General features: G+C 36.2%; 1 protein-coding gene across 2 annotated transcripts in view; it reads left to right on the forward strand.

Annotated features, from left to right (window-relative positions):
* The first annotated feature begins 327 nt into the window (after positions 1–327).
* Positions 328–25,401, forward strand: part of LOC128983386 (scm-like with four MBT domains protein 1) — a 42,769-nt gene continuing 17,695 nt past the window's right edge. Inside the window, exons 1-9 of one of the 2 annotated variants that reach the window (XM_054402649.1) lie at positions 328–998; positions 6,564–6,637; positions 10,257–10,375; positions 13,002–13,203; positions 13,375–13,464; positions 17,554–17,680; positions 20,849–20,979; positions 22,505–22,715; positions 24,778–25,078. In XM_054402649.1, the coding sequence (XP_054258624.1) occupies positions 938–998; positions 6,564–6,637; positions 10,257–10,375; positions 13,002–13,203; positions 13,375–13,464; positions 17,554–17,680; positions 20,849–20,979; positions 22,505–22,715; positions 24,778–25,078 (1,316 nt within the window). In that variant the 5' untranslated portion in view covers positions 328–937. The remainder of the gene's footprint in view (positions 999–6,563; positions 6,638–10,256; positions 10,376–13,001; positions 13,204–13,374; positions 13,465–17,553; positions 17,681–20,848; positions 20,980–22,504; positions 22,716–24,777; positions 25,079–25,401) is intronic. The other variant, XM_054402650.1, reaches the window with a different exon arrangement.

The raw sequence follows: 25,401 nt of genomic DNA on the forward strand, positions 1-25,401 counted from the left end.
GAGTCAGCTCAGTGTCAGCTGCGAATTTTGTGGTCACATTAAGCTGACAGTCGCGGCTTCTTTCAATTCGCCGCTGATGCCAGCCTAGTGTGACCCGTAAGGATCAATTAATTGTATCGTCGCGGTATGTTCCCTCAGCCAATCAGAAGCCTCAAAATAATACTGTAGGCAACACTAATCCTGAAATAAAAATTCAGCCTCCCATCATAATCTTCTTCTTTCCTTTATATTCATTCGATTCTATTTCATTCCATTCCCCTTGTCGTAATGAAATGATAGCAAAATAAACGGCACCTGAGAAATCTTCCGTGTGCCGTTTCGGCAAAATAGGCCTAAATTGTAAAAAAATAACAACAATAGGTTTAGGTTAGGTAAGGGTAAGGTATATAATTAATTGATTACAGATTGATTGTGATGATATGGTGAGGTGGTGTGTTGATGTTTGGAAGACAGTGTTGGTGAACATAACTTAATTTAATTCGTTTTTAGGCCTACTTGTTGTCTATTGCCAAGTTACTAGGCAGGCATGTAAAATGTAGGCCTAGGCCTATTAAAAATTTATTAATTGCGTTGGATAACTTATCTTGGCCAAAAAATCTTGTAAATATTACACCTCTAAATTGAACATTGACCTATAAATAGCCATTTCTAATGCTTTTCAACATTGCAAATACCGGTACAAGGCTAATAAAAATAGACTAGGCGTAACTTAAGTTATTTTAAAGTTAATCAATTCATTTTTATTTTATTATGATTCTTATCAACTTAAGAATAAGTTAAGGTGTCTAGCCTCTACCCTCTCTACACTATGTCAATGTAGGCCTAGGCTATGAGGTTGTGATTTAGCCTACATTCTGAACTGTTGAATGAACGAAGACCTGTGTTTTTTTTCTGATTTTACCAAAGAATAAAATAATAACTTACTTCGGCTAGGCCTATGATGGAAGTCAACAAGAATAATGACTCAAAAGAAGATAAGAATAAATTGCCTGAAATTGGTAAGTTTTGTTGCCAGTTTTCCATTCAACTTAACATGTAGCATAAGTAGGCCTATTAAGTTAGCTTAAACTTAGGCCTACTTAAGTAAATTTCTTTAGATCATTAGTTTAAGTTACGGGTACAGTTTCTTAACTGAGCTACCTATGCTAATATTGATTGAAACTATGAAATTGAAAATAGGCCTATTGATTAATAGGATAGGCTAATCAATATTTTTAATGCAGAGGATACCGTACAGTTTCTTAACTGGGTAATGCTAATGTCGATTTAAACTATCGATTTGATTAGTAAACCTTCATGCGATTTTTTCACCATCAGCATGTTTGGTTGGTTAGGTTAGGTTATGATAGTTTTATTTTATAATAGATATATTTAAAAATATTGATTATTAATCAATATTTTCAATTTGATGGTTTCAATCAATATTAGCATAGCCCAGTTAAGAAACTGTACCCGAGGATACACGTCCGGTAACTGGACGTGGATTAGGCGTCCAGCAGTTACTCTCATAACCTAACCTAACCAACCAAACTTCACTACTAGGCCTACCTATATTTTTTTGCATTCATAAAAAGAGCTTAATCTGGACCAAGGTGTATCTTAACAAAAAACTGTGACTTGCAATGAGAAGGAACTGTAAAAGTTGTATCACAGACAATGTTGTATTGTTTACAGTTATGTTTAAGTTTTAAAATGGCATATTGAAACAGCTTGAGATAAGTTTATTGGATCAACATTTTGTGAACTCTTTAACTTAGGCCTTACCTTTTTTAAATGTAACATTTTTACCAATTTAGAAATCTCTAAGTTAACTTATCTTGAAAAATGTTCAAGATAACTTATAAAATAATTCTCAAAAATCACAAACAAACAGAATTAAAGGCATTTTAGACCTATACTTGTATGCTATTTTATACTTGTCTTAGCTTTTAAGGAACAAGTGCACAAAATATGTCCAGACAATGTGGAAAGGAAACACCCTGTACCCTAGCTTGAGCTCGATTTATAAAGGTACGGCAGCCTACATAAAAGCTAAAAAGTTTGTGAAGTAACACCATTGTCAGAATCCATCATCACCTCGGTATCTCTTGTTTTCCGTAGGCTGACTTAGGCCTATATCACCTTCATAATTCTATCCTCGCTTACCCTAAAAACTCAATAGGCCTAACTCAAATTTTATCATAGCCATTTCAGATTTGAGGTATCGAGGTCCTATTGTATAACTTTTTCTTGGATATGCTTTGTGTGAAATTTTGTTTCTTCATCAGTTGAAACCCAAATACAGTGTAGGGGAGAGTGGGGTACATTTGAACACTATTTAAACTTAAATTTTTTAATAGGTGAATTTATGTGTTTTTAATAAAAACATTATTACATTTAGTTGTAACATAATGTTAGCTTTAATTTAGTTATTTTTTAATCCCTCCAAGTTAACATGTTAGTGTGCAATATCTGTTTTTACAAAGGTATGCAAATCGTTCAAAAGTACACCACTGGTGGGGTACTTTTGAACAAGAAGTGGGGTACAATTGAACACACGAACTAATTAAGTAAAATGAAAATTTTTATTTTACAGAAATTGTTATGCATGTGAGTTGATAAAAGCAGTTCTTATTTCTATTGGAACTAATTCTTCATTTAATGTTTTCGATTCACATTATTTGTAGCTAAATGTTGCAAAGTTAATAGCAAAATTATATTCGTTCGCTGCAAGTGCAGTTCTCACGCTCATTGTTGGTTGAGGAAGCTTATAGTCTTAAATTATTATTATTAATTACTATCTTTTATAGGAAGTAAATATAATCAGTTGGGGGCACATTTGAACAACATGCTTACCAGAGGAAAACATGGTGTTCAAATGTACCCCTCAGACTCCTGTTCAAATCTACCCCACTAGGCACCATCTTACAAAAAGTTTAATTATGTTTTCTTGAATTGTAATTTATCAATGTGAAATGCATAATTATCTAAATATGTGTAAGCCATAAGGTAAATGGATCAAATTTATCTGTGATGTAGTTTTTCTGTGGAAAATTTACAAATCTCCACTGCTAAAAAAGTTTTCTTGTGGCGCTCTAAAACTTCTTTTCCCAACAAAAAACTAAGAACTGATCAGAAATTGAGGGAGATGAATGCAACCTGTTGTCCTACTTGAGGGCTACATTTTACAGCTGGTCTAATGGCCTGCGAGTATAAAACTGACAGCAAATTTAAACCGTTCAAATGTGCCCCATGTTCAAATGTGCCCCACTCTCCCCTACTGTAGAGTATAATTTGTCAAATGATGTAGGTACTTTTAACTGGTGGCTGCGTTTTCACAGTTTCCATCTAGGAGGAAAACATTAAGGAGAGGGCACGCGAATAGGAATACACATGTTGCGGTGAAGCCAGCTTTAGCAGAACACTAGAGGGGCACGCAGAGCCAAAGAGTGGCAAAAAGCCTCAGCTATAATATGGGAGAGATAGGAAAAAACGCGACGTTCGCTGTTTCAAATTAAAATTGCCGCTAAACTAAAACACAAGCTGTGTTATTCACCGATGGCATTCTTAAAGTAAATTAAATTTCCCATCAAACGGTGTCAATAATTCCTATAAAAACTATTATTTATATATTTTTTTTGAAGACCAAAGTTGAAAGAATTGTCCTGGACTTTGAACATATGATTACTTTACATACCGTACGGTAGGCCTATATTTAAAAGAGGTAAGTTATTTAGAAAAAATATTACAATACAATAACTTTTTTTTAATAAGTTTTTTTTATTTTTCCAGTTTATAAAACAATCTTACTAATTATAGGTTAAAATGAAAAATTTAATTCAGGTGGTAAAATACATTTTAAATTTGAATTTTTTATGGTTTCCTCAATTTGTTAATATAATTTTTAGCGAATCCATCCCATATAGGGAATAAGCTATTACCGTAGTACTCATGGTAAGACCTGGACCCGGGACTGATATAATTTTTCATTTTGAGGTCCCTATAGAGGCCCAAAACACCATCCGTTCAATTTCATTATATATATATGTGTGTGTCCGTTAGCGCGATAATTCGAGCAAAAATGATCCGATTTTGATGAAATTTGGTACAAACGTGTAAACCTACGTTTATTCAAATGAGTTCGCGAACCAGCATAATCGGACCATGGAAAGGGGGTTTATGGGGGGTTTTATGGGGTAAAAATGGGGTTGTCCCAATTTTTACCTTAAAAACAAAAAATTTTGCAATTTCTTTTTAAAACTGTTTTGTAGTAGCTTAAAAAAAGAAATAATTTAGTATATTGAAGTGCTGTTGTATGCCTAACGGTCACAGAGAAAATTCAAAAATAGTGTAATTTTAAATTCCCGGATGTTATTCTTATGGAGAAAATGAAAACTGTTGTTTTACTTGTTTATGGATATAGGTTGATAAAATTTGGCAGATTTATTTATTTCATCCTATACTAATTGACATATGGTTAAAAAAAACTTTTTACCTTCCCCGTGGCAGCAAACCTAAGCACTTGTTAAATCTAATGTTATTTAAATTGGGAATAAATATGTCTTATTCATATGGAAATAACTTATTTTAGTAATAATGTAATCAGACTATTCGCTTAGTCTGCAGGTTTGCTGCGGCAGGGGTATTTACTATTTTTAAGGCATTTATGTGATAGGCAGGTGATTTTAAATACCGGTAGCCAAAATTAAGAAATAATGCAAAGCCGCTCTAACTTTTTTTACACCAACAGCCGTTACAATTAAATTACAAACATAAAAAGTAAAACAATTTCTTGGCAATCAAATTCTTGATTTTTTAATATCATGTTGAACTATATTTTATTTGTTTGCCCAAACAAACTTTGAGTAAAAAGTGTAAATGTTCAACAATCATCGCGTCTTCTGACGCCTAAGTGAGTTTATAATTATTTTAAAGGATGAAAACTTATTTGATTTCTCAAGAAAAATTTTCAAATACCCATACGCTACAGTACTGCTCATGATTTGAGTTTTAATTTATGAACAGTATCTTACTAATATTATAAATGTGAAAGTTTGTGTGTTTGTTTGTTTGTTTGTTTGTGTGTTTGAAGTTCAATCACGCATAAACCACTAGACAGATTGGGCTGAAATTTGGCATGATGATAGCTTACATTCCCGATTAACATATAGGTATATTCTTATCTCAAAAATCCTTTCGGGCTCCGCCCCAGTGGCTCTGTAATTCCCCATGTCAACCTTATGAGTATTCATATTTAAAGGGAACTAGAGGTCGTCCAGTGGTCGAAACTCGACCAAAAATATGTAATGTACTCACTTATCTATTTTCACCCCACACTGTAAATAAAACATGTGATTGGAGTTTCCTCCATTTGTTTTGATTTTCTGTTTATATTTCGTTGTTATTTCGTAACCAGCATAGCAACGCATAAGATCCATGTTAATTTTTTCAAATTTTTAAACTCATTTTTTGTGCTTATCTTTGAGCCTATTTAAATTTATAAAGGGATTCTGCACACCTACAGGAAAATAGCTTTCCAACGGTATTCGTAGATTTTCCCTACGATTCACACGAGCTGAGAAAAAAGGTTTTAAAGAAACATGCTTGCCTATTAATATATAGATAGATAGATTACAGAATTTAGTCAGCTGTTTCAACTAAAAAAGTTGGTTCTATGATATGGAAAAGCATTAAAAAGTTATAAGATTTACCAACAGGGTGCAGCACTATATTTTTTTTGATTTATGAAAACAGCTAATTTGAACTAAGCAGCAACAAAAAACTGTGATTCGCAATGAGAACTGTCAAAGTAGGATTGTTTACAGTTATGTTTATGTTTTTCATTTCATGAATAATTTGTCATATTTTGCCAATTGTTGATCATTTATTTTTCTCTATTGTTTAGGTGAAGTGGTAGAACATTATGGCTATGGTAGATGTGTAATACTATAGAATACTGTAAATTTAAAAAAGCAAATTTTACCAAACAGTGTCCTCCCTTATTGCAAACGCAAAGCTTGAGTATAACTGCAATAATTATTTTATACTTATATTCCAACCCCGTACTAAGGACGGGTACTCTGCTAGTTATAAATAATACACAATAAGTATGGCAAAAAATAACAACAAGGAAAAAAACAAGTCGTCCTTGTGTAAATTACTCACCTTTGAATGTACTAATGGTTCATAAATATGACTTTCCTCTTAATAGGTTCCTAATATTACGGTTAGAATTAACTTTTTTAATTTTTGTAGCATGATGTAGTCTAATTTTTAAATAGTTAATGGATATTTTTGTTACCAAATCTTCCAGTAACCCATACAACGCAGAATGAGAGCGGGGCAGGAGAGTAGCGCTGCCTCCCCCCCTCCACAGTACGCTGGCTTTAACGAATCTACAGCGTGTCCTCTCCTTAATGTTTAATCCTCCTAGGTTTCCATAGCTGTACAAACTCGCTACATCGCCTTCACCTCCCACAAGTTGTGAATGTGGTACCGGTAATAAAATTACTGAGCCAACAGGCTAGTAAGTTACATTTATATGGATTAATAGGTGTTAATTTGTCCTCTTAATTTTTTTTCAGAAGACGAATTCAATTGGCAGGATTATTTGGAAGCCACGGGGACAAAAGAAGTCCCTGATACCATGTTTACTCATGTAAGTAGGCCATTGTTATTTTCACTAAAGAAATTATACAAACTTTTACAAACCAGTTACCTTTTAAAGTGTACAATTACGGTACCTAAAACAAAATCACACCCTATTTTGTTTTTATAGTCATTTACATTTTCCAAAAATTTATTGTTTTTGGCTTCAGCAGGTATGAATGTAGTTGTAATTAACTACCTACCGGTAACTTACCTTTGTATGCTTGATTATATACCGTAGGCAAATATTTAAAAACAAGTTTTATTTGACATCGTAAGTTATTGCTTTTGATTTTGTTAGCAGCCAGTAGAAATTATTTATTGTGATCCGAACCGTCACAATTTGACTCAAATTAGTTATAATTGGTGAACTATATTGTACTGTAATTTTGATCCTGAGCTTATTTATTATTTGTATCAGTTACCATTATTTGTATCAGTTACTTTTGGTTTTTCATCACCCTCTCATAAATGTTGCTAGCAAAGTTGCCTAGTCAACATATTATTACCTGTTCAACCTACGTACTTGGTTCTAATTGTTTATTTTATATTTGATTTATTTAAAATTTAATTTGGGATTTTCCACCAATAGACTCAACATTGGATATATCGGACGTCTTACATTGCAAGTATTTTTTATAATCCTATACTTACAATATTGAGATAATATATAGTCTTGGTCTTCGGGGTTCGACCGCGTCCTTAGGTTATGTACACTATGTACAGAAAGTTCCAGAACACACCCACCACCATCAAGAGGGTATAGAGCCCGGCCCACCCGTGCCAGTTGAGTTTTGTGACTACGGTGATAGTGCTCGCTTGCCCTGAAGATGGTTCATTGTTATGTGGCTGAAACGTTTGTAGTTTCTGTACATAACCTAAGGACGCGGTCGAACCCCGAAGACCAAGACTGTATATATATTAGGGACGACCGTGGAAGCCTATCCATGAAAATATTGAGATTGTTTACAAAAAACAATGGGTTCATAAATGGTTAATGCAAACAATGTTAGTAATGTTACTGCTACTATTATTGTTACCAACATGGTAACTCTAAAATACTTGTATTCATAATTATTGATAACTAGCTGTCCCGACAGACGTCGTCCTGTCCTAATGTGGTTTAATGTCAAGTGCTCATTCATTTCAAGATGAACTCGCTCGCATGGCTCAATAACGTCCTGGTTGAAGTTCGTTCACTCACCTTTAGGTTGGAGCTCATTCGCTGCGCTCACTTACCTTCAGGTTAGCTCGTTTGCTACGCTAACTCGCCTGCAGATTGAAGTTCGTTCACTACGCTCACTCACCTTTTGGTTGCAAATTAGCTGTTGTCATAAATTTGTAAAAATAGTAGTGCCGCACCCTGTTGGTAAACCTATTAACTTTTTAATGCTATTGGACATCACAGAATCAAATTGTTTAGTTGAACCAGCTGTTAAGATTCTTTAATTCCATTTAAATATGAGTACTCATATGGGAAACTCCAGAACCACTGGGGCGGAGCCCTTTTGACGGATCTACACCAAACTTCACACAAACCATCCTTGAATAATGCTTAATAATGCCTGAAAGTTTCATTACTATCTGTAGAGCGGTTTCGGAGAACATAAAGGACAAATTTACAAACATACAAATAAACATACATTGAATTTTATATATACGAGGTGTTAGCCCGTCCTACGTACGGGAATTCAGTAGTCAGTTAAAACCGTGTACAATTCAGATCAGCTAGTTTACACATATAAAGACAAAGTTTCTTGCAGTTTTCATGTGAAAAATCCTCTTATAAACAAATGTTGTGTGACCAAATATGTTTTTATTCCATCATAGGCCTATACGATATGCATTTTAAATCCAAAAATTTTACAATAAAACAGCAATTCTGCAATTTTTACGATGTGAAAAGCGTTGAAGTGAGATTTGCAGCCGATTCGCACAGACGCACACTGATTATAAGTAGCCTACAGTAGAGAGAGTAATAGTCAATTGAGAAGTGTATAGACCTAGTCAACGATACCACCTTTCATAGCATACCTGCCTCTTCCATAATTATTATCACCACAATACAACTACTATACACAATTTCCAGTAGGTCTGAATAGAAACGACCTAAAATAAAGCGATAATATCCAATACAATTCATAGTACACATAATTTAACTTTGGTGTCCTAACATCAAAACTAATCGTCACACCTATCCTTTATATCAATTTCACCGAAACGGCACACGGAAGATTTCTCAGGTGCCGTTTGACGTCACTAACTGCTGACGTCACTTTGAGGGAACACCAATACCGCAACGATAAGAATTGAGCCATCGCCCTCTGTGGTGCAGTGGATAGCGTTGCGGGCTGATAATCCGAATGTTCCGGGTTCGAATCCCGCCGGCAGCATCAACTTTTTATCAACAATTTTTTTCATATCAGCAAGTTTGGTTGGTTTGGTTAGGTTATGACAGTTTAATTTTATAATTAAAAAATTATAAAATTGAATTTTAGGCAATTATAATTTTATTTTATGAACAAAACTATTTTTAGATTAGTAAACCTTTATTCGATTTTTCCATTATCAGCACGTTTGGTTAGTTTGGTTAGGTTATGACAGTTTAATTTAATAATAGAAAATTATAAAATTGTCTGTTTCTTCAGACGCAGCAGTTAGTGACGTCAAACGGCACCTGAGAAAACTTCTGTGTGCCCCACCGCAATTTCACTGCATTAATTGCTAAATAAATAAGTGTAAACAAAGAAAAGTATAAACAATAACAGTTTGTTTTGAAACAGCTGTTTGGTTCAAATAACATTCATTTGAAAAAAGAACTGGTCACATGTAGCAGGAATATAAAAAGTAAACACGCTAGTAAAGCTAATGACGTAATTGTCAATGTTTATTATCCATACCGTTATCAGTTCTATCCTTGAAAAATGGAGCAGTAAAATAATTTGCATTTATCCTTTTTCATTGAGACTCGTGTACAGAAGAGACACAAAAAGTAAAAACATCAGGAATAATAACTAATTGAAATAACATATATTTGTTGAAGTTAATGCAAATAGTAAAATATATAGGCCTAACAGTTACCTACCTATTGAGTGTGCAACTATGAATCCTTAGTGCTTGCAATGGAGGGCAATGCATAGCAGGTGCGGGTGTTGACCAACTTGTTACCCAGACAAAACCAAATGCAATACTTTCATGATGTAGGATATATGTACTTGCACTATCATAACATATGAAGGGTGCTCATCAACAAATTACTGCTGTTCTGAGTTGTAAATTATGGTATCTATATATATTAATAGGCAAGCATGTTTCTTTAAAACCTTTTTTATCAGCTCGTGTGCATTGCAGGGAAAATCTACGCATACTGTAGGAAAGATATTTTCCTGTAGATTTTTTTATCCTTCTACAGCCACAGTGCCAGAGGGTCCAGGGAGCCCAGGGTCGCCCACCCTTGGGGCTGCCCTGAAAATGGTAATACTTTAGGAATAATCAGTATCGAATTGTCTTTTATTTCATAAGAGTGAACTAAAATGGGGTTTTCAGCATATGAACGTAAACAAATGTTTAAAGTTTAAAGCCAATTAATTATAACTAAGCCTAAGTACGGTACTGCATCTTATTTACAGGTGGGACAAAGCTTACAAAATGGCTTTGAAGAAGGGATGAAATTGGAGGTTCCACTCAAAGACAAACCTGAATGCCATTGGGTTGCAACTGTAGTTATGGCCTGTGGCCCTCTTCTTAGGTGTGTATAATTGGTAAAATTGTATTATTATAATGTGACTACATAAACTGTTGAATAACTTAGATCAAATACATTTTGGAAAACAACATTCTTTTACCAAACATATCATAATCATGAATTTGTATTTAATTAAATTGTCTCAATAATAACTTTAAAAAGCCATTCCTCAAAAGAACTTGTTCAAACAGTACCGCGGTTACAAATGGGCCCGGGCCCAGGGGCGCAAGAGTTTTTTGTTTTGTTGGGGCGCAAGCAACAGACACTATTTGTAATATTTCTGAAATTGCGCGACAGTAGAATCACAGACTAGGGAACAAAATTGTTGTTTCCTCTTGTTCCCTAGTCTGTGGTAGAATCCTCCTCACTTCGATTCCCAGTCATGACTCATCACTGCCACTACTTGCATATTATCATTGACTATCCATCATAATCATTGACCTCTATGTGTGTTTGAATGATATTATGCTACTTGTTCCGCCTTATCTTAATTTTTATAGTCTATTAATTTGTAATGTCATTTTTTTATTACTCACCAATGTCAGTTCCTTTTGTCAAATCCGGCGAGAAACATATCAATTTGTTAGGCCTAGAGAATAAATTTACTGCCGTGTTTTGCTTATGATTTTATTTACGATCAACGAGTTTTATTTTACATTGTAATATCCACACCCTTTTTCTGTGAAATGAGCAAAAAACCAAGTGGCAGTGAATTTAGAAAGATGGCGGCAAAAAACATTTTGACAGTGAAAAAGCGCTACAAAAGTTTGTAATATAAGTAGCTTACAGTGTTGATAAAAATCATTTAGGCCTAATGGTCAAGTGTACAGAATGTGATGTAGCACTAAAAATGAACTTTGATGGTGTTATTAACGAGTTTTCCGGAAAAATGTAGGTTAAACCACTCATTTATGGTGTTGACGGACTGTTAAGAGTTTAAAAATGTTTGTAATTACAGTAGACTCCCTCTTATCCGGACTCCTCGGGACCGAGGCCAGTCTGGATAACGGTTTTTCCGGTTAAACCGACGTCCCCAAAACTTGTTAAAATGGACCGTTTATTGTGATGTTCGACTGAAATTTAGAAGAGCATTGTATTTAGACACGTGATCGCTGGTCTCAAATCTTTCCCACGAGAACAGTCGTTTCAGTACCGCCTGCTTCCTGCTGATCTAGTCCGGTTAAACCAATGTGCTGATAAAAATTGTCCGGTTAAAGAGATGTAATTTCCGCCGAGTGTAGTCTGGTTAAACCGATGTCCGGTTAAAAGGTGTCCGGATGAGAGGGAGTCTACTGTACATTTTAAATTAAAACAATTTAACTTTTTTAAATTCAAACCTTTTTTACAACTAAACCCATTTTACTTTTGAAAACGTACCCTTGAAAATAAAAATGTTAGTAGGCCTACTGTAAAAGTTAAACTTTGGCCTATATTGTATATTTAATTGATGGTTTACGTTTTTACTTGACTATGCGGGTAGTTTGAGATAATTAATAAACTAAAATATTTAAGTTTTATTTACAATCAAAAGTAAAAACAATATAACAAGCCTTATCGTTGTTATATGGCCGATGCACATGCAGCTTGAAAAATGCATATTTTCATTTTATGATTCTAATCAATGTCGGTGGGGGGCACAACTACTACTTGGGCATCACACAATAACCGCGGGCCTGTGTTCAAACTTCAACAATTGACTCGTTCAGTATCAAAATCTATTAATAAATTATAATAGGCCTAAGCGCAATATCAATGTAAAAATTTAGTATCAGGTAATATTTCACTGACTAAATCTCTCTGCAAGTTACAAAACTACAAATTACATGTTAATGTAAGTAGATCAACAGTGTGGGTGAGATGCAATAGGGATGGACGGGTGTCAAATTTTCGAGAAATTTGCGAGATTAAAAAATTTTGTTAGTTTGAGCGAGATTGAGTTAGCTCCGAGACTACAGAGATTGACTTAGCTATGAGACAACAAAAATTAAATGCTTTATCAAAGGAAATGCTACATCAACGCTCGTCTGTATTGTGGGTATTGCAGACACTTTCTGAAGCCGTTTTTAACTGTGTACAATTAAAAAATTGGTAAAATTGGTATAACTGGTTTTTTGTTTGAATCCGTTTTGAACCTTGTCCCGTCTTTACCATTGATAATAGGTCTAACTTTCATAATAGGTTTTACTGTATATGATATTATCACTGACATCAAAAGTAACACCGGTCAAGCTACTACAATTTTATTTTTTCTCTTGTAGATTGTGTTTTGTTGTGATATGTTAGTAGTGGTGTGCATGTTACAGTTTTACATTTAAAGATGTCCTTTATTTTTTCTTATTTAAGATTTTCATAACTATTTAAGTTCCTGTAAGAATTCCCGATAGTATTGAGATCTATAATCTCGTCTCAAATTATGACAAGAAAAAAATCCCGTCTTGATCTCATTTCAAACTTAAAATCCAGTCTTGTCCATCCCTAATTAACCATCATTATTATGACAATTTCTGTTGATTTAATTAGGCCAAATAATATTGTAATCAATGTTTTTGGCCAAAACTTGAGTAAATACTTTCTAGGCTAGAGTTATATCAAAAGACCAAAAGAGTTATATCAGATGCTTGTGATGTAGGTTGCGCTATGAGGGAGAGACAGACCGCAGAAAGGACTTCTGGTGTGACATGACCAAGGTAGTAGCTCATCCATTAGGCTGGTGTGAGGCCAATAGACATACTTTGGAGCCCCCAGACTGTTTGACAGACCATATCAATGTTTTGGAGGTTAAACAAAAACTTAAAGATGCTGTCAGTGTCCCTCCTGAACTGCTCTCTGGGGTAAGTTCTTAAAGCTAGATTTTGTAAGAGTTTATTAGAATAGAATAAGAATAAGCTTATTTTAAATTAAAAACATAAAATGACTTATTTTACTTATCTACTTACAAGGTTAGTATGAGATAACTAGAAAAAAACAAATTGTCAATGTCAACCTATTTTCACATGTTTTAGGATGGATGTACACCTGTAGATCGTATCAAGTCTGGTATGAAAGTGGAGGTGCAAGACCCAGCAGACCCTTACCGTATGTGGGTTGCCACAGTGAGTGAATCCAGAGGACTCCTTTCATCTTGTGTATTGTATACCAAAAGTAGATAAACAAAATTTTTTATTATTTGGCACCTGGCAGTGGCGTAAGTAGCCTACATCGAGTGACCCCCCCCCCCACTCTCCAAAACATAATTTCTTATGTTTTATTCGTTAACCTCAGCAAAAGCCGTGATTGCGGCAAAATCCAAAAACTCATCCGAACATCGTCATCGTTTTCTGTGATCGCAGCCAAATTTTTATATAAATATATCCGCCGTTCATGTAGACAAAATCATTGTCTCCTGCGGTCACAAAAACAATGTAGCCTAATCTTTTCATGCAATTGCGGCAAGATCATGTATATCTTCTTTGGTCTTGAAGACATTACCATCATCTCCCGTGGTCACGGAAACGGTGATTTTTTTTTGCGATTGCCGTTAAATCTTGAATATCTTTTTCACTCTTGAAGATATCATCAACGTCTCTCGCGGTCACCTAAACAACGTCATCTTTTACTGTGATTGCGGTGAGCGGTGACAGTCAGACCTTGGAGCCCCCCTGCATCACAGGGGTTTGGGGGTTTTATGCTATTGGCACTTGGGTCAGTTTTATATCAAACTAACAGTTAACCGGCGCGCGTTGCTGCGCTTAACAAATATTATTTTAAATGGTAATTTGTTCTTTATGATAAATAATAAAAATGTATACCAAGAATAAAAATAGTATATTTATTTTACTTAATTGCCAGTGGATAAACTGTTTGTGTGAAAATTAGTGATGGGCAGATCCAAGAAATTGTTGGTACCGGATCCGGATCTTGAAAAAATCAGATCCGGATCTCAGATATGTTTTTTTTCTCTTTTCCCCAAGGACCGGTTTTTTTAAATAACCCATATGGCTAGGCAATTTCACAGTATTTGTTGATGTCAAAATTCATATGGCTAGATAATGTGACAATATATGTCGACATGAATAACTCATATGGGTAGGCAATGTCAAAGACTATCTGTGTCCATATACAAGATGATCTGTGTCCATCCATATACAAGACTGTCCAAGGGGGGGGGCTATATGGGGCTAAAGCCCCCCCTTGGGCCCTTGAAAAATAAATTAAAACATACATTTCAAAATATAAATGTAACATCAGGTTTTTATACACAGTGTTATAGAAGTTGAGTTGAAAATGGCTTTAAAAAGTCACCAAACGGCTTCAAAAATAGCAAATTTTCGAAACCCCCTCCAGTTTTGGGACACCCTTGTTAGCCCTAGAACTGCCACTGTTGTGTCCATGTACAGGACTATCTGCGTCCACGTACAAGACTGCCCATATACAACACTGCGTCCGTGAGAGTAAAGAAGTCCCTTGAGCCAGAGCGATACTCAGCTATGTTTGGAGGGTTCGCGCACGATTTGTAGGCGCTATGCATCTGGGCGCCTCGCCTCAATGTCTGTCTGTAAACAACTGTTGTAAACATAATTACTCATATCTTTGTTTTGGTAAGGGGATTATCATCATGTGGTCATGTCATTTGATTCTGTGTACGTAGTGAGTTCTGTTTTGTTTTGGACTGTCCTTGTAGCCATGGATTTAAGAAAACGTGGTGCTACTATACATAGTGGAGAGAGGGATTTAATTAGATGGGTGATCGAGTGTTGTGACAACGAATGTAAAGACAAAAAGTTATTAATGCCGATAGAAAAGGCACAGAACGTGCTGCAAACTATTGTAAAGAGTCAGAAAAAAATTATTAAACGAATAAGAAAAGCCAGCAAACAAACGCCGGATGAGAAACTCTGTACACCCGGGAAAAAACGCAAGAAGGCTGACCACCATAAAGTACAAATACAGTAGAACCTCACTAATCCGACCTCTGATGGTCCGACTCCTCGCTTGGTCCGACTGCGCTGCTAACACAATAGGCTTCCGCTAAAATAACCTCATTGTCCAAGAAAAATACCCAAAAAACTTTATGAATTGTGTTTTTTTTAGTTTAATATGTTGAAATTTGTTAACAATGTCTGCCCATTATTAATATTAAGTAGGCTCCCACATTATTGTTTTTGGAAAATCGCAGTTCATTTGACAAAAATAAAATGGAAGCAAAACAAAGGAATGCCGATTAAAGCTTCAAAGTCAAGCTATCCGTTTGGACTGACAATCGTCTGCTCCTTAGGCCTACACATGACACATCTGTATGCTGTGCGCTTGCTATGTCACAACATTTTGTGATTGGGTATATGGTAATCATGACAACTTTAGTAGCCTGTGATTGGGTGTTTAGTAACCATGGCAACTTGTTGAATGGGTATGTTCCGACCATGCTCCCGGTCCCGTAGGTGACGGATTAGCGAGATTCTACAGTAGATAGCTTTGATAGGCGTCTAATCGTAGATGTAATACGCAACTTCTTTACTCTCGCGGACAGTATTACTGCTAAGAAGACTATCCATATCTATACATAGATCTTGTATATGGACACAGATAGTCTTGTACATGGACACAAATTGTCTTATATATGGACACAGATAGTCTTGTACATGGATACAGATAGTCTTGTACATGTGCACAGTTAGTCTTGGATACAGATAGTCTGTACATGTACACAGATAGTCTTGTGCATGGACCCTGATAGTCTTGTACATGGACACATATAGTCTTTTATATGGATACAGGTTGTCTTGTATATGGATTCAGATTGTCTTGTATATGGATACAGATAGTTTTGTCATAGGTGCGCACTGCGCACCCCCTCGACTCAACCCCCCTCAAGACATTGACACCCCCCTCCTCCCAACTAATATGTACAAGCTCTTAATACCGAATTTCTTGCTTCAGAATTATTTTATTGATTGTTGGGTCGGTTTTTTATCTCGGTTGTCTATCGGTTTTTAGCCAAATAACCGATAAACCGAATCCGACATTTATTGGGTCATAACAAATTTGGGGTTGGGTCAGACATTAAATTGGGGAGAGTAAGTACTCAAGTTTTCAAAAAAAGTCAAATATTTGACTATAGCCTACAAATTATTTATGAGCTGCACTGACACCCTTCATGACCCTGCAACCCACCCCCCTTCTCCACCTCGCCCTGCTTTGATCCTACGCCAGCCTACATTGTTGTTGTAAATGTATGAACTGGGGATTCAAACAAATAATGCATAGGGCTTTAGCGTAAGCAAAAGTCTTACTTTGAATTTTTAATAGATGGATAAGTAAAAGAGTTATTAATCAAATCAACAGCCTACTGCTTATTTATTACTAAGCCACATGCTAACGTTTGTAATTAAATGTGATAAGGTTTTAAAAAGAATTGTTCCAAATATGTTTTTAAAATAGTGGTGGAATATTAACCCTTCCCGGACGGGGGAAATCATGACTTAGAACGGGAAAAAATTAATTTTCTTTATTTGTGTTTTGTTTTACAAGTATACATAAAATAAACATAATGGAACACTTCATACTGTCAAAATAATTTTTTACTTGTTTTTAACTATGCGGATATAAAGAAGTCCAACTAGTTCTGTTCACTATGAGCTGTTCACACTATACCTTTTATAAACTCTAATGTTTTGTGATTGGTTATTATTTGCATGTTGTATCATGACTTGACTGCTATACAGTGCATATTTTTTTACTACTACCCTCTGTAGTGTATTCCAACTTAGGTTGGGCATTTGTGTATTGTTAGTTGTAATGTGTAAGTAAAGTTTTTTCACCTGAGGACGGGATCAGATTCCAGATCCCAAAACGTTGTGTATTGTTCTAATACAGAATGTTGTGATTATTCATACCGACAAAACAGTTGGTGAAAGTTAACATCTGCTTTAAATTATATTTATTTGTAAATATTGTAGTTCCAAAATTCTAACATTGGACGCCTTAAGACCCTCTGGGGCGGAGCCCTTTTGAGGGATCTGCACCAAACCAGCCTTGAATAATGCTTAAATAATGCCTGAAAGTTTCATTACAATCTGTCTCTTCGGAGTCTATAGGGTATATACATACATACTTCGTTTGAATTAAGTTACGTCAATTTTAATTTTAATATTATTAAATGATGTTACTATTCAAGTGTTGTGACACTCACAAACTGTTTGTAGATAATTGAGAATGTTGGTGGACGCTTGTTGCTTCGCTACGACATGCCTGAAGGAGTTAGTTTAAAAGATTTTTGGCTCTTCTACTCATCTACAAGAATCTATCCCATGGGTTGGGCAAATGAAAGAGGTACAGTCTTAATAGTCTATTGATCTTAGTATTTAACTTACTATGATAGTTGTTTTAGTCTATAGCCTACAGAACTTAACAAATATTAGATACATGAACTTACCTAGGTTAACAGTTCACACAATGGCTCCAAGTAATCATCACTCGCATAAAACTAGTATACTAGCCTATGTGCTACAAACATAGACAAAATTAGACTGTAATTAATTAATTAATTAATTAAAGTGTTCTGTATTAGAATGTAACAGTGCCAATCATTCAAACTAGCAGGAGTCAGAGCCTGTTTATATTACCACATTATACAATATGATACGTTATGTGCCTTTGTCTGTCTTCAGTCTTAACAGTAGTTACTAGTTTTGTAGATTACAGGACACAGGATTACAGGTGTGGTTTAGTAGATTACTAGTTTTGGGTCAAAGATCCATTTTCATCAATTCAATCAATCGGTCCACTAAATCCGACAGCCGTATTCATCAATATAAAATACACATTGATACATAAGCTGACATTTAAAACATTTTAATAAATGGTAGACTGGCCACATCTAAACATGGGACAAACCGAAGTAGGCTGCACAGCGAACAAACTACTACTGTTTTTAGACTGTAGATGGACAAAGCTACAAAACCTATCATATATTCGTACAATCAGTCTTGGTGGCAGGAATGCTTACATTTCTACATAGTTCAGATAAGCAGCAAATGCAGTAAAAATACATGAAAAACACAATGTTTTTTATGACTCTAAATTACCATATATTGCTACAACGATAACAAGAACAAAGGTATAATTTCCTACAATCATGGCAAACTTGTATATATCCTTAAATATCCACTGCAACTGCTGCAACACCCATGATCATCTCCCACTATTGCATTCTTCCTGCTACTCAACAATCTTGAAAGGGATCAAAGGAAATGCCTTTAATGAACACCGACAATCCGCTCTTAGCTATTGGAGATAAGTTCTAAATTTCCCTGTTCCATATTTTTTAATTTTACAGTATTTTGCATTGGTATAGGTCGGCCATGCAAAACTTAAGTGATTAAGAAAATTAAACTCATATGCAAACAAACACCCTTAAATAACAGAACACATTCAAATCATGTAATGTAGCAAAAGTGTTAAAAATATTTGATGAAATTAGTGATGGGTCTTTCTCAATTAATGAAACATCATCACTGTTTTTCACGGTCGCTACAAGGTCATAAACATTAGTGATGGACAAGACCCGAAACTTTGAGATTTTTATCTCCAAGCTTCGGGCGGGATTGAAATACTTACGGGATATTTTTGAGATGAGATTATAGGCCATTAGCTAATCATCCAGGTACAAAACTAAAAACTAGAGGTGTGCAGATATCCAAAAAATCGGGTCGGATTCGGTTCAGCAAGATTCATGTCCTTGTCATATAAGTTATTTGCATCAAGAGACAAACACTGAGACATGGCTTTGCCATATAAGTTATTTGCATCAAGAGTCTGATTTCCGGACACGGAAAGTAAGTAGTGGACCCCCAAATAAAAATTGCTATAAAAAAGGATTTTTTTAGATTTAGCTCTTTAAACTTAATACGTAATATCTGTATTAATTTTCTCATATTGTTATGTAAATTTTATTATAATACCAAATTAGGGATGGACGAGATTGGATTTTTAGTTCGAGACGAGACGAGACGAGATTTTTTATTTCTCATAAAATTTCGAGACGAGATCGAGACGGGATTTCCCTTCTCATACACAACAGGAAATGCACGTTCGGAATTTTTACCTGATTTTGTAACATTGTTAGATGACTGTTTAAATACAAAAATAATGATAATAGGCAAGAATATTTACTATCTTTTATTAAAAAACATCAGCATAACATTTTTTAATTAATCACACCTAAATTATTAAAAATGCCTACGATTAGGAAACATAGTGATATCAGTTAGGATAGAGTTCAACTTATCCTAAAATAAAATAAATCATAAAAGAAAATATTAATTTTTATAAAATAGTTACTTGTTTTGACTTTTTTATAGTGATAAAACATTCCTCACACTGCTAGCACTTAACAAAACTTCTCAAATGTTATTAAAATAATTAAAGTAATATTTATATTTTTGAAGAATTAATTAAATAAGAACGCCTTCGCAAAGGAAACGCAACTACAACACACTCCTGTATTGCGGGTATTGCATTGACTTTCTGCAGGCGTTTTTAATTTTTTTTTTTTTTTTTTTTTTATTCTTGTCTCGATAAAAATCTCGGCCAAAAAGAAATCTCGTCTCGTGTAACGAGATTTAAAATTTCCCGAAATTTCGAGACTTGACCATCCCTATACCAAATCCTTTAATTGATTTGAAACTAATAGTTTGAACCCTTAATTTTTTCATTACGAAATGAGTTATTAATACTAATTATGATAATAAATCTAAAACACTACTACGCACGCGGGGGTACACTGGATCCCCTAATGAACCCTGTACTGGTAACACAAGCACGCGCGTAGGGGTATGCCAGACCCAGGGGAGTGATAACAGGTCAATGACTTGGTCAAGACCAACAACCCTGCAGCCAGATGATAGCATATGCTTTTTTAGGAAGCTACTGTTATGCTCATCGGGGTTGCTAACATACTTGAACAATTATTGCAAAATATACGTACGTGGGGGTATGTCATACCCTCGCGCGCGCGTTCTAGGGTTAAGTAAACTTAAAACTTCAGCATTTAAACTAAACATACTCCCTAATAATATTCTCGTATAGATGTATCATCCTTATGGATCAGCTTAAGACAAGATACAGTCTGTATGATTTAAGTAAAAGGCGTATATTGTTTCCAAAAAGATCCTTGTTATTTATTTAATTTAAAAACTATTAAACTGAATACAGCTGTCCATGTGTAAATTATAAGAAAGAAAAGATTGCATCAGGAATTGTAAAATCTACCCTGAAATAAGAGAGAAACATTGAATCAAACACAAAACATGCATCAACATCTTTGTATGGAAATGATCATCTGTATTACTCATCTTCCATATCTTAAGGTTTTGGAAGTGAGTTTCCTGTTCATTCATCAGACACTTAGTTGAGCATATTAACCTGTTCAGACTCAACCACTGGTCAGTCTTTAAGCAACCCATATCAGCTTATAACAGGTTAGCCATGATTTTCAAGGTCCTCCATGGGTTCTTCGCAAGCCAAGCACCATCTCATCAAATCACAAAGCAGATGAGTGGCAAGCAGTTCTTGAAAGAAGTAAAGCAGAAGCTGCTAAACTACCATTTCCAAGAGATATTCTGAACAAGGTATGTCATTTATTTTACTATCTCATATATTGAAATGTGAGAGGGTTTTTTTTTTATTTGAAGTTACTGAACCATCCACTTGACGGATTTTCATGTTTTTGGTTCTGAAAGAAAGATAATTTTGAAAGGAAAGGAATGTCATAGCCATTTTTTTAAGGCTTTAAAAATTAAGTTTTACACTGTCTGTTTATATATTAAAATGTTGGTTCCAAAATTAACCTTAACTATACCAGTAGCTCTGTAATGTTCAGAATCTTGGGCACTGACCAAGGAATCCGAAAATCCTCATTATTGTGTTTGAGAATAGTGTCCAGAGAAACATTTTTGGACTAGTTAAAGATAATAGAGGTTGAGATGTGAAAAAACAGAGAGCTAAATGTATAGGCCTTAACACCCAGATATAGCGATGCTTTCCAAAAGTAAAAGGCTCGGATGGGCAGACTATCCGTGGTGGAGAGAGGATACGTTGACTTTTAAAAGAGTATTGCAAGGAGTATCACAAGGTAGCACTTGGAGGATTAAGAATAAAGTGGAAAGTAATGGAATAAATCTCCAAACTGGCGTCTACATTAAAAGAGGTAGGTGACAGAAGAAAATGGAGTTGTGTTAGTTGGCGTTGCCAAGACCCTCTTAAGGTTTCAATGGCCATGGAGGTAAGATACGTTTAGTAATAGTATTCAATGGAAGGTGGTATGTAGCTACATATAACCAGTGTGGAAATTAGCCCCCAGTTTTACTTCAAGGCACACACTTTTTTACATCGACAAATTTACTGTTTTACTGTAAAATCGTTGGATTTAAGAGCATACAGTTTATAATTGAATAAAGAAATAGGTGGCAAGGTAATTGTTTACAAGCTAATTTTTCACATAAAAACGGTGATAATTTTCCTTTAAGCGGTTATTTTTTGGTCTGCAGCTTTTGAAATAAATCTTATATCAGAGTACATTTATATTGTGTCCTAATTAGTAATAGGGTTATGTTCATCGACGAAAGGTAGTGAATGTTCGAGATTGTGTTGAGTATGGCGTAAAATATGAGTGTCTGTGAAAATATTCAATTTTTTGAAGTTATTTCAGAGTTTTCAGGCTAATCTAGGTTCTAGGGTGTTTTATGATTTTCAAAATGAAATATGAAAATGCGTGATGATAGTTGGTTTATAAAGTTCTACCATAGAGAAAGAATATTTTACATATTTCTAGATTTAATGATACCAAGGTTTGTGTACATCCATGAAACAGAAAAAAAACTGATTTTAATTTTATAACTATTATTTGGCATTCTATTTGTACCCGGACAATGCCAGGTATATATTTATTTTTGACCTTCATTCTATATTGAATTTTTTACCTTGGGTTATGGGTATGCAGAACAATCATTAGTCAATCAATGTCTATTCTTGAACGTTCAAAGTTTTTATACCTTTGGAGAAAAACTTGTTTGTGTTAAATTCAGTTTATCATTTATTGTTTGGTATTATTTGTATTTTTCATGGTATCTAATGATTGTAATCTGTTATCACTAGTCTCGCAAGTCACTGTGTCCTCATGATGTGGCTATTGGCAACAAGATGGAAGCTATCCACCCTGGCAACATGACTGACATCTGTCCGGCTACTGTGGTCAAGATATTTGACAGCTATTACTTCCTTGTGGCCATTGATGTGATGGGAGTCACAGAGAACCATCAACTCACATGGCTTGCCACCTCCACACACCCCTATATATTTCCTGTGGGTGAGTTTGATGCTTAAATAGTAATTTAAAAGATTGCCTATCCCTACAGTGTTACACTCTTCAATATTTTGAGAACCTCCTTATCTGATGATTTATGATAACAATATGGACTGCTCGAGTCAAACTATTATTTGTATTTCTGATGTACATTATAAGAACATAACTACATTTTAATTAGGGATGGACGGGTCCCGAAATTTCGGGAATTTTTCGGGAAAAAAATATTCCCGATTATCGGGACGGGATTACATTTGATTCGGGAATTTTTTGGGACGGGATTTGTTCCGATCGCCGGCGATTTTGCCGCTTAGCGAGTGCCGATGACGCCGCTATTGCGAGCGATAGGTCCGCGAACGCAGGAGACGAAGTCGTTTCGACGATTGCGCCGTGACCACGGAGTCATAACGACGATCGTGCCGTGACCACGGAGTCATACCGACGATCACGCCGTGACCGCGGAGACATACCGGCAATCGCGCCGTGACCTCGGAGTCATGCCGACAATCACGCCGTGACCACGGAGTCATACCGACGATCACGCCGTGACTGCGGAGTCATACCGACGATCGCGCCGTGACCGCGGAGCCATACCGACGATCACGCCGTGACCGTGGAGTCATACCGACGATCACGCCGTGACCACGAGTCCTTTTGACAAGTTCCTATAGTCACAAGTTCCTATAGGTACCTGAAAAATTGTTACCCATTTTTTGGTTTTTATAGATCAGTGCCACAAACGGTAAAGATTGATTTCGTATGCCTTTTTTGGTAACTGCAATACTCAAGCCATACCGACGATCACGCCGTGACCGCGGAGTCATACCGACAATCACGCCGTGACCGCCGAGTCATACCGACGATCACCCCGTGACCGCGGAGTCATACCGACGATCACGCCGTGACCACGGAGTCATACCGACGATCACGCCGTGACCACGGAGTCATACCGACGATCACGCCGTGACCACGGAGTCATACCGACGATCACACCGTGACCACGGAGTCATACCGACGATCACGCCGTGACCGCGGAGTCATACCGACGATCACGCCGTGACCGCGGAGTCATACCGACGATCACGCCGTGACCGCGAGTCCTTTCGATCGCGAGTCACAAGTTTCTATACTTACCTGAAAAATTGTTACCCATTTTTTGGTTTTTATAGATCAGTGCTACAAACGGTAAAGATTGATTTCGTATGCCTTTTTTGGTAACTGCAATACTCAAGCCATACCGACGATCACGCCATGACCGCGGAGTCATACCGACGATCACGCCGTGACCGCGGAGTCATACCGACAATCACGCCGTGACCGCGGAGTCATACCGACGATCACCCCGTGACCGCGGAGTCATACCGACGATCACCCCGTGACCGCGAGTCCTTTCGACCGCGAGTCACAAGTTTCTATAGGTACCTGAAAAATTGTTACCCATTTTTTGGTTTTTATAGATCAGTGCCACAAACGGTAAAGATTGATTTCGTATGTCTTTTTTGGTAACTGCAATACTCAAGACTTTCTTTTTATGCACAGAAAAAAATCCCGTCCCGTCCCGTCCCGAAAATCGGGAAGGAAAAAAAAATCTTGTCCCGTCCCGTCCCGAACTAAAAATTCAATCCCGTCCATCCCTAATTTTAATGGTTATTAGATTGAGCACTACATTGAAGTGGGAGAGAAATATGACTGTCAGAGCGTAGTAAACTTTGTAAGGGGTCTAGGGAACGAACTGGCAGTTAAAAGGGTTTGTATTGAACATGAAAATCGCTCCACCAATGAGGTAGTTTAATTGGGATTAAGCTGTCTTTAACAATTCATACATCAGACAATATTTGTTGCCAACATTCAAATAACAGGGTTTCTATATAAAGTTTTGTACCCAATTTCAAGTAGGGTGTACAGTAGTCAGGAATAATGGAAAAGTTAGAAATGGTCTTGAAAACTCGGGATTTATTCTTGAATTTTAAAATGGAAAATGAGTAGACACCCTTAATTATGTGCAGGTGCCAGCTAGAAATCGGGTTAATGGCATGCTGGGTATATGTGATGCTGTGTTGTATAGGATGGGCGGCTCAACATCGGCTGAAGGTAACTCACCCTCGAGGCTGGACGTGTGGTGAGGATGAGTTTGACTGGACGGCGTATCTGATAGCAACAGACAGTGCTGCGGCCGTGTTGCCACCACGAGCAGTAGCCACACACGGTGTAGAGCCAGACATGAAGCTAGAGGCAGTAGACACTGACTGTCCACACCACATCTGTGTAGCTACTGTACGCCAGACCACTGACCACCTGCTCTGGATACATCTAGAGTCCGTCAACACACTCATACAGAAGAACATCAATGAGCGGTTCTGGACATGGTCTGTATGCCCAAAGTACAGACTTTCATTTTGTTTTTATTATTGACTAGCTGTACCCGCGGGCTTTGCCCCGTTTTACTTCATAAGTGAGCTCGTTCGCATGGCTCAATCACGTCCTGGTTGAAGTTCATTCACTACGCTCACTCACCTTTAGGTTGGAGCTCATTCGCAGCGCTCACTTGCCTTCAGGTTAGCTCGTTGGCTACGCTAACTCGCCTCCAGGTTGAAGTTCGTTCGCTACGCTCACTCACCTTTTGGTTGCAAATTAGCTGTTGTCATAAATTTAAAAAAATAATAGTGCTGCACCCTGTTGGTAATCCTTG

This window comes from Macrosteles quadrilineatus, unplaced genomic scaffold (assembly GCF_028750875.1).
Source record: "Macrosteles quadrilineatus isolate MER2022 unplaced genomic scaffold, UCM_ALF_1.0 Scaffold_1__1_contigs__length_201487025, whole genome shotgun sequence".
In the NCBI taxonomy this organism is placed as follows: Eukaryota; Metazoa; Arthropoda; class Insecta; order Hemiptera; family Cicadellidae; genus Macrosteles; species Macrosteles quadrilineatus.